This window comes from Hyperolius riggenbachi, chromosome 6 (genome assembly GCF_040937935.1).
Source record: "Hyperolius riggenbachi isolate aHypRig1 chromosome 6, aHypRig1.pri, whole genome shotgun sequence".
Lineage (NCBI taxonomy): Eukaryota > Metazoa > Chordata > Amphibia > Anura > Hyperoliidae > Hyperolius > Hyperolius riggenbachi.
This window is the reverse complement of record NC_090651.1, coordinates 238,916,165-238,931,114: the sequence shown is the minus strand read 5'-3', so window position 1 is coordinate 238,931,114 and position 14,950 is coordinate 238,916,165. Positions and strand designations below refer to the sequence as shown.

General features: G+C 41.0%; 1 protein-coding gene across 8 annotated transcripts in view; it reads left to right on the top strand.

Moving 5' to 3' along the window:
- MIB2 (MIB E3 ubiquitin protein ligase 2) overlaps positions 1–14,950 on the top strand; it is a 196,018-nt gene that overhangs the window by 128,088 nt on the left and 52,980 nt on the right. For 6 of the 8 annotated variants that reach the window (XM_068240570.1, XM_068240573.1, XM_068240568.1 and 3 more), the window contains 3 exons: positions 1,398–1,592; positions 1,757–1,899; positions 6,783–6,890. In XM_068240570.1, the coding sequence (XP_068096671.1) occupies positions 1,398–1,592; positions 1,757–1,899; positions 6,783–6,890 (446 nt within the window). The remainder of the gene's footprint in view (positions 1–1,397; positions 1,593–1,756; positions 1,900–6,782; positions 6,891–14,950) is intronic. The other 2 variants (XM_068240576.1, XM_068240574.1) reach the window with 1 other exon arrangement.

Here is a 14,950-nt window from a genome sequence, read left to right as displayed (position 1 = left end):
TTTACTGACGCCAAAACTGAGGGCTGACTGAGCCATGAGGAGAGGGGAAATTCCCCTCACACTTGTTCAGTTAACTCTGTGTGTAGCTCTGTGTGTGACAGAGAGAGACAGGGCACAGGAGCTGCAGCTGTAGGGAGCTCTGTTTCTGACTGGAGTGTCTGAAGAGAGCAGAGGAAATGTAACGAATTGTCACAGCGTTTTCATATTGTTTTTGCTATTAGTTTGATATGTTTGATATTTGCTTTCTGTAGTCTGATATGCAACTCTGGCTGTGCATTGAAGCAGACACCCCTTCTGCAATTGATTTGTCCCAATATAGCTAAATCCTACCCTCAATAAATTACAGCTTTTGCCTCTGATATTTAACATGAAAAGTAGGAAAATGTTTACACAGCTACTTAGACATTATTTGTACACTGTCATTTTAAAACACTTGGGTATCGATAGTATTCCTTTAAGTAAAAAAAGAAGAACTGTGAAATAGTACCAGCACAAATCCATATAAGAAAATTGTTTAGCAGTGTAATTACGTAATGATATCAAATGTCTTGTATTCTTTAATTTTGCATAGAAAAAACTAAGAATTAGAACTGTTCAATAGGACAAAAGGTTGCATTTAGGGTGAAGCACATAAACAGCCCTGGATATATGTAACGGGAAATACCTAAAAACTCGCCAAGGCTATCCTAACGTCCAATGATGATACACTCTGTGTCCAAGGAAGCCATACTTTCTCAAAGTGGTGGGTACTGTCCACCAAACTGACCTAGTCAAATCTAGTCTAAGGAGAAGGGATAGGATTTTATTGATCAGGTTGATTATCTTGCGCAAGATCCACAACAGGACAGGACCACCACATATGACATGTAGAACCAGCATCCTCTGAAACACAGCACAAACCTATCTGCAAGACTATGCTACTTTAGATAAGAATGGCCTGTGGTTTGTAGGTTTAAGGATTAGAGGTAAGTCCAAAGAGCACAAAAGCTGTTTCACCCAGTATGGGATAGTTGGAGGAACTATTCCTAACTTCCCTACCTGCGTGTTTTACTGCTTATCATACATGCCATGTCCAGCCCTGGTTACCTGTACATGTTGATATTAATATGCATACTTATGTATTGCACTGCAACTAAGCAATATCATAATGTCATCTCTGCTGATATATGTTTCAACCCTTTCTGTTTACAGTCAATAAGTTAACAATGTCTGCAATTTATTGTATGCCTTTGACAACTTAATTACATTTTCGCCATATGCCTGTATATACGGTACCTTGTTTGAAAACCATAATAAACTTTTATTTGTTTAAAGAAAATATTAGTGGTAAGTGATATCCATTGTTCTCATTCCTTTTGTATTGAGCATTGTTGATTGTGACTTTCTATGTTGTCTAGGTGGGGAACATAAAGTGGGTCGAGTTGTTGACATTCGCGGATGGGATGTGGAGACTGGACGCAGCGTGGCAAATGTTACATGGGCCGACGGCACTACTAATGTTTACAGAGTTGGGCACAAGGGCAAAGTAGACTTGAAGTGCATTGCAGATGCACCAGGAGGACATTACTACAAAGAGCACTTACCTAAACTTGGTAAGATAAACAAACTGCATTGAAATAATTATCTTGACTTAAAATGTTTGGCTGTGTTGGCTAAAGAGCTGATGATGCTGGCAAGAGTCACCCAGATGTTTGCTATATGTGCAGCCAGCTGGCATGTCTTATTTTTCTCTCTACTGTTTTTTTTTTGTCTATAGGCAAACCAGCAGAGATTCAGAGGAAAGAGAGTTCAGAACGGTATCCGTTTCAGCATGGCGACAAAGTTAAGTGTCTCCTAGATGTCGAAATTTTGCGAGAAATGCAGGAGGGGCACGGAGGATGGAACCCTAAAATGGCAGAGGTAATTGTATTGTCACTCAGACCTTTAAGGCAGTGGAAATACCTTTGCAGTTACCATTTTTAATTTAAAGAGGAACTTTAGCAAAAAGTGGGAAAAAATAAATCAATACATTGCAAAGTGAGACGTTAATGACATCACTCTGTGGGAGGAGTTTCACCACAATATTAGCCATACAGACCCCCCTGATGATCCGTTTGTGTAAAGGAAAAGATTTCTCATAGGAAAGGGGGTATCAGCTACTGATTGGGATGAGGTACAGTACTTTTAAGTTTCAGGTGAGAGTCTGTACATGTACAGTTATATTGCAGTATTGATTATTCTAATTTCCTACATTTCTAAAGCCTGTCGCAAGTCCTGCTTTCTGAAAGGCCAACTATTAAGGTCCCCATTAATGGTACAATATTTTCCTTGGATGCGATCGTTCAGTCAGATTTTTACGATTGAATTCTACAAAAGAACCACGCAGTATGTGGGGAAAAAAACTACGTTCTGTGTTTGATTGGAAAACAGGGTTTGGTTGGACGAAATGTTGGATTTTACGATGGTATCTGAAGAGAAAAAGTGTCCTAATCAACCCCACAATCTATAATTACCTTCTGATTACTTAGAATCCTACAAATCTGATCACATGATTGCATCTGAGAAAAATATTGCACCGCTAATGGGCACCCATAGGGCCGGCTTCCACTAGAAATGGCTGCGGCTCCCGTTCTGCTACAAAGCCTATGCCAGAATCGCCGTGCCATGCATGGCCATAGTGATTCGGCTGTGTGCTGCAGAAATCTGAAGCATGCCATCCAGATTTGCACCACAGTGTGGATTGGACAGCAAGGCATTGAAGAGATAGGCAGTGTTTCCCCGGCCCTCTCGTATGCAGGGAAACTCTGCAGATTCGGCCCGGATTTAGGCTTAGTGGAAATGGGCGCTTAGACTCTGGAGCTGCAGATGAACACAATCTTGAAAAGAAACCAGCTCAGAGAGCTGACAGTGCTGAGTCATGTGACCATATGTGCAGACTTAAAAATAGAGTGGGCATTTTTACTTTCACAAGTACTCATTAAAAGACCAGTATCATGAAAAATGTAACATTTTAGTGCACTTTACTCTGGAGGAAATGTACATATATATGTATATATTAGGTGGACCTAAGCCCATTAATATAATGGGCTCTAGTCCCTCACAACCCCCCGCCCCTATGGCTGCTGCCGTATGCCTCCACATGTAAGTGCGCATGCGCATGATTTTTTTATTTTACAACTTTTCGCGGTAGATGTCCTTCAATGGAAAAAGACTGGGAAAAACTCTGGCTTGTTTTACCTCTGCCCAGAATTCTGAGCAATTGACGGACACCATGGTCAGAAACAGTTTAAATTCAGTTCATATGTTGTCACCATCATGGTACAGTATATACATAGTGCAAATGTTCAGACATGTCTGCTGTATTGTACATGTCATAATAACATTGCTATTATGATGTGTCTGACGTCTGTCAGGTGTGTGGAAAAGTTGTGCATGCAGTGAGTTTGCATTCCATCACTGCAATACACTGAATGAGTTCCAGAGAGAACGGACATGTCAGCACACGTCTGAACAGATCCTGTGTTAAACACATGTCCTTTGCTCTGTTACATGAATCGGTCCATTTTCTCTGTTTAATGTGAACCAGTTAGTCCTTACTAATGAACCAAAATAACAAGTTTTGTGGGCAGAGCCAGTTCTTTATGTAATAGTGCAATAAGGCCTCCCATGCAGCATGCGAGCAGGTAGTAAAGCTGCATAGACCTCCAGCCATAGCTTTAGGCTGAAAGGGAGGACTAGAACTCCTGGAATGTATTATTTATGGTCTGTTTTCCTGTTAAAAAGGAGGTTTCCTTCTACTCTCCAGGTTGTTCCCACCCCAGAGTCGATTCTTCTCACTGAAGTGTATTCTCATAATACTGGTCAGCTGTCAGGGCTCTCACTTGTCTTTCAGTTTTCTGTGTGTGTTTTCTGCACACCATGCGTGTTTATATACAGAAAAAGGGGCCTGAATAGAGAACAAATTTTGCTGCAGGATTTCAGTTTTTCTTCTACACACGAAAAACACATTCCAGTGAGAACTAGACAATTGGTGAGTTCTCAGTTTAAATGTGTTTCTCTGTGCAGAAAATGCACGTTAACAGGCAAGTGTGATTCCTGCCTAAAGGTGCATGCACACATCAGACTATAGTCTTTGGAAAATGAAAGATCACAGACCAATCTTACCACCCTTCATGTAGTATAAGACCCATACTCTACACCAGGGGTGCCCAATAGGTCGATCACGATCTACCCGTAGATCGCGACCGCCTATTTGGTAGATCGCGGCCGTTCGGCCGCGTCATGTAATATTTTGCGGCTGGCAGCTGTCAGAATCAGAGGCGGAGAGGAGAGGGGCGGTACAGCGTGAGAGGCCTCGACGTCATAGCTGGGGGCGGCGCTAGGCCTGGGCACAATGCGTCAATGCAAGCTGCCCGCTGTCCCCTTCGCTCGCCGGACTCCGGAGGCACTCGCAGCTCGGCTGATGAAGGGGAGACCAGGAGAAGCCCCAGACACCGCCGCTGGAACTGGAGGGAGGTGAGTGGCCCCTATGCCTACCTACACTATACCTGGCTAACTATACTGAAGGCACCCACACCTAACTACTCCATACCTGGCTAACTATACTGAAGGTCCCTGCACCTAACTACACTATACCAGGCTAACTATAATGAAGGTCCCTGCACCTAACTACACTATACCTGGCTAACTATACTGAAAGCACCCACACCTAACTACACTATACCTGGCTAACTATGCTGTAGGTCCCTGCACCTAACTACACTATACCTGGCTAACTATGCTGAAGGTCCCTGCACCTAACTACACTATACTTGGCTAACTATACTGAAGGTCCCTGCACCTAACTACACTATACCTGGCTAACTATACAGAAGGCCCCTATACCTATCTACCTATATTGAAGACATGTATACCTGCTACCTAAATGTTGGTAGATCTCCTGGACTCAGCAAATTTTAAAGTAGCTCGCGAGCCAGAAAAGTGTGGGCACCCCTGCTCTACACAGTCTATTCTATGGAGCTGAACTCCACATCAGACAGAAATCTTTGCAAGATGCTGCACACAAACATGCTGCACACACTCAAAAGATCTGTAGCTGCAAAAGATCTGTTCCTGTCAAAAATCCATTCTTGCAAATTGCAATGATAGTCTATGAAATCTGCAGATCATCATACACACATGATTTAACTGACATTGATCTGCAGATCAGATCCACCAGGTTGGATTTTCAGATCTGTGGATGATTGCTTGATCTGCAGATGAATGTCACTTAAATCATGTGTGTATGATGATCTGCAGATATTATAGACTATCATTGCAATTTGCAGGAATTGATTTTTGGCAGGACCAGATCTTTTGCAGCTACAGATCTTTTGTGTCTGTACAGCATCTGTGTGTGCAGCATCTTGCAAAGATTTTTTTCTGCTGTGGAGTTCAGCTCCATAGAAAAGACTGTGTAGAGTATGGCTCTCATACTACATGAAGGGTGGTAAGATTGGTCTGTGATCTTTCATTTTCCAAAGACTATAGTCTGATGTGTGTATGCACCTTTAGACTGTTGAAGGTATCGTGTTGTGGTGTCCTCTGTTGGGAGTTGAGATATATTAAAGGGGCACTACAGCAAAAAACTGTAAAATGTAAAATATGTGCAAACATATATAAATAAGAATTACATTTTTTTCCAGTGTAAAATGAGCCATAAATTACTTTTCTCCTATGTTGCTGTCACTTACAGTAAGTAGTAGAAATCTGACATTACCGACAGATTTCAGACTAGCCCATCTTCTCATAGTAAGGTTCTCAGGGTTTTCTTTATTTTTAAAAGCACTTAGTGAATGGCAGTTGCTCCGCCCAACTGCCAAAATAGTGTCAGCAACTGGCCAGTATCTTTATTTAAATCATTTTCAGGGAATGTCTTTATAAAGAATAAAAGCCATGCTGAGAATCCCCTATAGAGGGATGGACTAGCCCAAAACCTGTCTGTAATGTCAGATTTCTACTACCAACTGTAAGTGACAGCAACATAGGAGAAAATTAATGTATGGCTCATTTTACTCTGGGAGAAATGTACTTCTTATTTGTATGTGTTTTAAATTTTAAGATTTTCGCGACACTTCCTCTTTACTTGCGCTACCCCAAAACGAACAGCTGCTCCAAAGGTCCAGTGACTTTTTAGAACAAGATCCCGGCACTTTGACTGGCCCAATAGGTTGCCTGTCATTTGAGCCACTCTCTGTGAAAATGCTGACGTTGCTGAAACCCAAGAGAAGCTGTGTCTGACACTTCCGCTGCCTGGTGGATCAACTGTATACACATCACAACGGCAACAGGCACCTGATCCCTGCTGTCCCAGTTTGAAACATATTGTATGGCTCTCACGGAATTATATTTTAAAATATGTGGCGTTTATGGCCCTCTCAGCCAAAAAGGTTCCTGACCCCTGCTGTATACAGAAGTTTAAACGTAGATTTATGCATCCTGCAAGGCCAAGATTTTTTTTTCTGGTTGTTTGAGAATTCTGGTTAACTGAGTTCTGGATAACGGGTTTTGCTGTACTAAGAATACATTACAGAGGAAATAATAATGAAACTCGGCTCACAAAACATGTTCAAAGCTCTCCTCACCAAGGTTAATAACAGCAATAGGAGCCAAGCAGGGAAGTACATTCTGTCACATTCAACCAAAATGAGAGAAAACACATTTAGGGTAGAGTTCCACATACATTTTGTAATGTGATTAAACTGTTTGACATCTTTGTATCCTGCTTGTAGAAGTGATTGTCTAAGCTGGTTTTGGCTGTGCAGTTTATAGGTCAAACTGGAACAGTTCACCGGATCACGGAGAGGGGAGATGTCAGAGTGCAATACAACAGTGAAACACGCTGGACTTTCCATCCGGGTGCTCTAACAAAGGTACCTCAGGATGTATGCAGCATGCAGCACAAGATTTATTGCTGTACAATGGGATACAGTATTAGAAGAAGTGAACAAAGATTTTCACCACAAATATTTCCTTTTGCCTGTAATATTTCCACACCACTTCTTGAGTTTTCCACTTAATAGAAAAAGTCAGCCCTTATATCAGTATTGTGAACCCCACAAAATACAGAAATGTCCCCTTCCATCTGCTTTTCTTCACTTGACACTTTTACTTGACAGGCAGCCTGCTAAGCCAATCAAAGTGCGGGGATCACGTCCTAAACAGCTACAGGATGCGACAGGGCTCAGGGCGGAATAAAGGGGCGGCCACAAAATACAAGGTAGTGCGCGGAACTTAGCACCGCACGCTAAACAGCCAGCAGAGTGTGCTGAGGATTTTAACTTGTGCTAATCAAACTGAGCTGCGCTGCTTTAGATGAGCAGCTTACTGTATCAAACCCCAGATGTGATAATTACTCTCCTTCTGTCAGCTTTGCATAGAGTGAGCCATTAAGTAATGTCACAAGCGCATTCAGGGCTGTGGAGTCGGAGTCGTGGAGTCGGAGTCGTGGAGTCGGGCAATTTTGGGTGCCTGGAGTCGGAGTCGGGAAAAAATGCTCCGACTCCTAATGAATTTGTAACTGTAATTAAAATAGAAAATATGATAAAATGTTCTATTTCTCAGATAATAGTCATTAAAAATAATGTATATATACAGTAATAGCTGTGCTTAGTCCACAAAAATGAAATAAACCAATCAAAATTAGTTACTTGTGCTGCTTCAATAAAGCAGTCCTCGTATTTTTAAGGTCAGATATACATATCTGATTGTGACTGTATATATGATGTGTACACAGGAATCTCTTATATATACTAAATAACATCTATGCTGTAAGAATAAAGCCTGATGTGTAGCTGTGTCACTAATAGAGATGGTCAACGAGATGGAAATAATTCTGCATTGATGCTGATTTATGCAAATGTATGCACTCCCTTTGCTCATGAAATCAAATAATTTGATATGTTATTAAAATTTGGTTTGGTGACTACAAATTAAAGGGTAACTGAGACGGATGAAAAGTAAAGTTTTATACATACCTGGGGCTTCCTCTAGCCCCCTTCAGGCTAATCAGTCCCTCGCTGTCCTCCACCACCCGGATCTTCTGCTATGAGTCCTGATAATTCAGCCAGTCAGCGCTGTCCAGCCGCATGCCGCTCCCACAGCCAGGAACATTCTGCACCTGCGCAATAGTGCTGCACAGGTGTAGTATGCTCCTGGCGGCGGAGTGTGTGCATGCGCACTACGCCCGACTGGCTCAAGTACCTGGACTCATAGCAGAAGATCCAGGTGGTGGAGGAGGACAACGAGGGACTGATTATCCTGAAGGCGGCTGGAGGAATCCCCAGGTATGAATAAAACTTTAATTTAATCTGTCTCAGGTTTACTTTGTTACACAGTAGTACTATACTCTACATATGCACTCCCCACAGAGCTGCAGGGAATCCACTGAGAATGCTGTGCACATTGAACACAGAGGTGTTGTCTGTTTACAATCTCCTCCTTCCCCTGCAGAGTACCTGCACATCATTCTTACATGTACCCACAGTCACATTGCCTAGGGCCTGATAGATGTTCTTTGTTCCGGTTTGTACCTTTTACAAGTACTCTTACCAAGGACTAGTTTTAGTCTAAAGAGAATAAATATAGTAGTCTACATATCCTTCTCACTTCAGTTGTCTTGTAAAATTCCTAAGCGTTGGCAGTTAAGAGACGAATTTCATGTTACATACTTTTAATCAACAAAATTGTAATATGCAAATTAGAGGAGTCGGAGTCGGTGGAATCCTAAACTGAGGAGTCGGAGTCGGTGGATTTTTGGACCGACTCCACAGCCCTGAGCGCATTTGCATGTGGTTATATTGAATATATCCATAGGTAAAATATTTAGATAAAACAAAACACAGAGCAATCAATAGTTAACAAGCCCTTTTTCTATGGAGTGGAAAACATTTACATTTTGGAGTAAGTGAAAATGGGTTGCTGTATTTTGGAAGCTAGGAGATTATCCATAATTACATCATTACATAATTGTCTTTACAACTCCACTTACACAGGATTGTCAGTAGGTTTGGCTTTGTTATATATTTACATTTGTTTTTATGACTGCTATTAATTTAACTCCCACAAATTGAATCGCAGCAGCAATTCACACCCACTTCCTACCCTGCAAATCAAACAAACTCTGACCAATCTGGAATATTGCCCAAATGTTTCATTGAATTATGTATGAGTGATATGAGACAAAGGTCAAAAGACACAAGCCTGTGCTTAAAGAGAAACGCTGACCAAAAATTGAACTTTATCTTAATCAGTAGCTGATACCCCCTTTTACATGAGAAATCTATTCCTTTTCACAAACAGACCATCAGGGGGCGCTGTATGACTGATATTGTGGTGAAACCCCTCCCACAAGAAACCCATCCCACAAGAAAAGTTAAAACTTTTGGCAGTTTCCTGTCTGTGAACCTTGTTGCATTGTGGAAAATAGCTGTTTACAGCTGTTTCCAACTGCCAAAAACCATGCAGCAGCTACATCATCTGCCAACAGTAAAATGTTCACTGGAGTTCCTCTTTAAAGGCACAGGCTGGGAGAACAGGCTAGATGACACTTGGCTGAGGAGTTTTTCCTGGACCCTCTCAGCCAAGAATCCAGCATCTGTACAGATGCTCCTGACATTGCTAATACTTCTCCCGAGTGTTCCAGAGCAAACTGCCACTGTGTATCATTAGACACTGCTACTGTGTGTCAGAGCAGACTGCTGTCATATGTATCAGCAGGCACTGATCATGTGTGTATCAGAGCAAACTGCTCCCATGTGTATCAGCAAACAATGCTTATGTGTTTCAGAGCAAACTGCTCCCATGTGTATCAGCAGATACTGAACATGTGTGCTACAGCAAACTGCTCCAATATGTATCAGCCAGCCCTGTTCCTGTTTGTGTCAGTCAATCCTGATTGGCTGCTTTGGAGTACTGCTTTTTCTCCAGCTTTGTTATCAGTTTTGTTTTCACCTGCCTTGTAACGTCAGCCACATGGTTTGTTAATTCGATGGAACATCTGGAGAAAGAAAACCTGAAACGAGCAGATATGGAGTATCCAATGCATCTGGCTGTTGTGCTGATCCTCTGCCTTGAATTCTTTACGACTCAGGCTAGAGTCACACTGCAGCCTTAGGGCTGAGCCACACTGCAGAAAAACGCTCCCTTTAACTTTCCTTAAAATCGCGGCAAAATTGCCATGATCATTTTTTGTGTGTGTTTTTTCATGGAAACGACCACAGTGGAAGTACGGACATGTCGATGGATCCGTCCATTCCATTGTGTCCGAACACAAAGTCTTGACCTGCATGATCTTTACTGAAGCTGGGTCCAACCCAACTTTTTCTCCTACATTCTCCTAGAGGATCATTTTTCATCTCTTGTTTGAAATAAGTTTTCAGCAATCTGCAATTGAAAAAGTACTAAAAAGTTGGTGAAATAGTACTGTCAACATGATTCTAAATATTTTCTTGCTTGCTTGAGGCTTACTAAGTATTTTATTGATAAGATGAGAAAATATCACCTATGAGAAAACGTAGGAGTAAAAATAAATTAGATCGGCTCGCTGGACAGAAGTGGGACATTTCATAATAGCAGTATTATTATGACACACCCAGTGCAACTGACAGATCTGAACAGGAATTTGTGCCATGGACGGCGTCAGTATGTGCACGGTCATCATCTATGGCAGGAACCCATTATGCTGTGGTCCCAGTCTCACTGACCTTGGACAAGCATGCAGATCAGATGCTGTAATCCCATTTTGGCAACACTGACTGCATGCTCGTCTCCAGAGTGTGCTTCTAAATCTACTTATGTCAAAAAATAGGTATGATGTGGCAGTTTAAAATAAAACATAATAATGGGAGCCCCTATGCTCCTCTCCCTTCTGGTTTCCTATGACCAGATAATCTCTTTGAAGAAAATAATACAAAAGTCATCCCTAATTTAAAAAAAAAAAAAAAAAAAGTAAATATATAAATAAATACATTCCCGTATTACCAGTTTACTGGTGACTCCTTGACTTATCCATGAATGTAACTGATGGCTGGAAAGCGTGTATGACACATTAATGCTGCTTTATCCCTTCGATGTTGTGTCATGGTTCATTTTGATTTGCCTAGTGCTGCCACCCAGTGTCAGATTGTGAATTTGTGCTTTACAGTATCCTGAACGCAGTGTGTGTTTCTTTATCAGATAAATTATATATGCTCAGCGCAGAGTCCAAAAACAAAAGACGAGTCTTCAGCAAAGGATAAAAGCAGGCAAATCTCCACCACAATAAATATTGGGTTCACGGCACAGCTCTGCAATCATGGATACCCAAAAAAGGAAAGAGGCTTACCAGCTGGTGACAACCCACATTATAAGGTTGTATCAACGCTTTGGTAGGACATCAGGAAGCAACAGTCTGTCCAGGATCCACCAATTCAGCAATGATTCCTCTCACGAATGGATATCAGTAAACATCATAAAAAACAAACAAACGGCAACTCTAAGTGTAAACCGTTTAATATAGAGTTTTCATAGTAAAAACAGCTTAAAAATAGCATAAAAATAGCATAAAAACAAAACTTACATACGGGGCCCATGCAATGGGAACCCCGAGAAAGTTGCACGCGTGTATGGGTCAGCGGTAAAGGACAGTATGAAGGTGCCGCCTGTCTCCTTCCCGACCGGTTTCGCAAACTAGCGTCATCAGGGGATTAAGGATACAAGCGGCTGGCACCAAATATATAAACTTTTACAATAAAGAAAGGGGTGGGGCTATGAACACCAACAGTCAAGACCCCTCCAATAGAGTATAGATCAGACTCTACTAGGAGAGTGACTATAACCCAGATCAATACACATTGAAAACAATGGGATATAAGATTAGAAGCTTGAAGTCTCCAGTGGCTAGACAGCACAGTGGTCAAGGGCCCTGTCTCTGACACAGGAATCCCAGGTTCAAGTCCCGGCAGCCAACCCTGTGTTTTTTTTTTTTTTTTGTTTTTTTTTTACTATAGTATGCAATACATACTGGCATATATAAAACCAGAAAGTGCACATTATAGAAGGTGAATAAGTGAAAAATTACCTAGACAGAGCCAGATAGATATTAAGTGAAAGCCAAGGTCTGAGAATACAGAACTGAATAGTGAATAAATGGCCGGCATAGGGAACTTACAAAGAGGAAAAACATAGTCCTCCCAATAGGATAGACAAACAGCGCATAGCTGCATTGCACGTCATCTACAACGCCTAAGCGGCAGAACGACATACATGTATAAAGTTGATGCAAAAAAAAAAAAAAAAAAAAATTAAAAATTATAAAATGCGTCATTAGTAACGCTAGGGGGGCAAAGTGCCACATATGCGTAAAATTCATGCGGCAATGCGTGTAAAGTGCACAAACCCAATTTATGCAGGGATACACTTGGACTATATAAAACCGTGTGTAAAACGTATGCATAAAACGTATGAAATATATGAGATTATGCATGCGCCATTATTAATCGTGAAAGAAATGTAATAATCAACGCTATCACGTGAATGAGAGGTACACCGAGAACATAAAAGGACTCATACGTACCAATGAAAAATAGTGCACATGCCCACGTGACAGGGGGACGTGTAAAGAGAAGTAGAATACTAGTGAGCTCCTTATAGGAATGTGCATAATATTTCGCGCATAGACGCGTCGAATAAATAAGAATGTACGAGAAGGAAACAAGAGTGAGAGAAAGAAAGGTCCCATTAACCAATGTCGAAAGAAATTGCCAGTGAGACAATTCCCCCATCTAAACTTTTTCGGGAAATATATACAGTACATATATATACACATATACATAGTCGAGGGAATACCACACCAGATATGCCAGTAAGTATAGCAAAAGGTTATACAAGTGACCTTAAAAATAATATTAAGCAAGTAGGCCAAGCAGACCGACACACATGTACAATCACAGAGTAAAAGTATCAAAAATTATAAACAGTCATAAAAATTATGAATTATTAATAAAACAATTTACGTCCAGTTCAACATTCAGCCCATCTGGGCGTAGTGTTCGCAGTTTGAAAATCCATTCGGTTTCTAGTCGTGAGACATCTCTAACCCGATTTTGGCCTCTCCAGTTTTTCTTAATGCTATCTATAACGCAGTATTTCAAAAGGGAAGGGTCCTTATGATGTGTGGTAGCAAAATGTTTGGGTACTGGATGTCCCATAGATCCCTTACTGATCAGGTAGATGTGTTCCCCCAGTCTTTCCTTAAAGGATCTGGTAGTTCTACCCACGTATTTTAGACCGCAAGGGCATTCCAATAGGTAAACCGTGAAAGTGCTATCACAGGTGAATAACTGCTTAATTTCAAAGGGCCGTGAGGTAGCGTTCCCCGAAAAGGTGTGAATTCTGCGTGGCATGGACTTGCATGCTTTACATCCTTTACACTTACCACATCTATAAAAACCTTTAAGTGGTACTACACTGGAAGGGCTTATTTTGGGTGGATCAATATGGCTATGCACAAGACGATCGCGCAAATTTGGCGCTCTCCTGAATAAAATCTCAGGATTGTCCGTAAGCAATGGACCAATCACTGGATCGCCTTTCAAGAGATGCCAATGTTTGCGCAAAATCTTTTTGATATCTCTGTGTTGGAAACTATATTGAGTGAGAAATTTAACACCACAATTGTCTCTCAAACTAACAGTCTTGGTCCCTCTATTAATAGGCCTGTCTTTCTCACCAATTTGGTCTCTAACAACCTTTAAGTCTGCCTGACCATATCCCTTGGCCTCAAACCTAGTGATCAACAGATCACTTTGCAAAACATAATCTGAGGGCAGGGTGCAATTTCTCCGGGTTAGAGATGTCTCACGACTAGAAACCGAATGGATTTTCAAACTGCGAACACTACGCCCAGATGGGCTGAATGTTGAACTGGACGTAAATTGTTTTATTAATAATTCATAATTTTTATGACTGTTTATAATTTTTGATACTTTTACTCTGTGATTGTACATGTGTGTCGGTCTGCTTGGCCTACTTGCTTAATATTATTTTTAAGGTCACTTGTATAACCTTTTGCTATACTTACTGGCATATCTGGTGTGGTATTCCCTCGACTATGTATATGTGTATATATATGTACTGTATATATTTCCCGAAAAAGTTTAGATGGGGGAATTGTCTCACTGGCAATTTCTCTCGACATTGGTTAATGGGACCTTTCTTTCTCTCACTCTTGTTTCCTTCTCGTACATTCTTATTTATTCGACGCGTCTATGCGCGAAATATTATGCACATTCCTATAAGGAGCTCACTAGTATTCTACTTCTCTTTACACGTCCCCCTGTCACGTGGGCATGTGCACTATTTTTCATTGGTACGTATGAGTCCTTTTATGTTCTCGGTGTACCTCTCATTCACGTGATAGCGTTGATTATTACATTTCTTTCACGATTAATAATGGCGCATGCATAATCTCATATATTTCATACGTTTTATGCATACGTTTTACACACGGTTTTATATAGTCCAAGTGTATCCCTGCATAAATTGGGTTTGTGCACTTTACACGCATTGCCGCATGAATTTTACGCATATGTGGCACTTTGCCCCCCTAGCGTTACTAATGACGCATTTTATAATTTTTAATTTTTTTTTTTTTTTTTTTTTTTTTGCATCAACTTTATACATGTATGTCGTTCTGCCGCTTAGGCGTTGTAGATGACGTGCAATGCAGCTATGCGCTGTTTGTCTATCCTATTGGGAGGACTATGTTTTTCCTCTTTGTAAGTTCCCTATGCCGGCCATTTATTCACTATTCAGTTCTGTATTCTCAGACCTTGGCTTTCACTTAATATCTATCTGGCTCTGTCTAGGTAATTTTTCACTTATTCACCTTCTATAATGTGCACTTTCTGGTTTTATATATGCCAGTATGTATTGCATACTATAGTATAAAAAA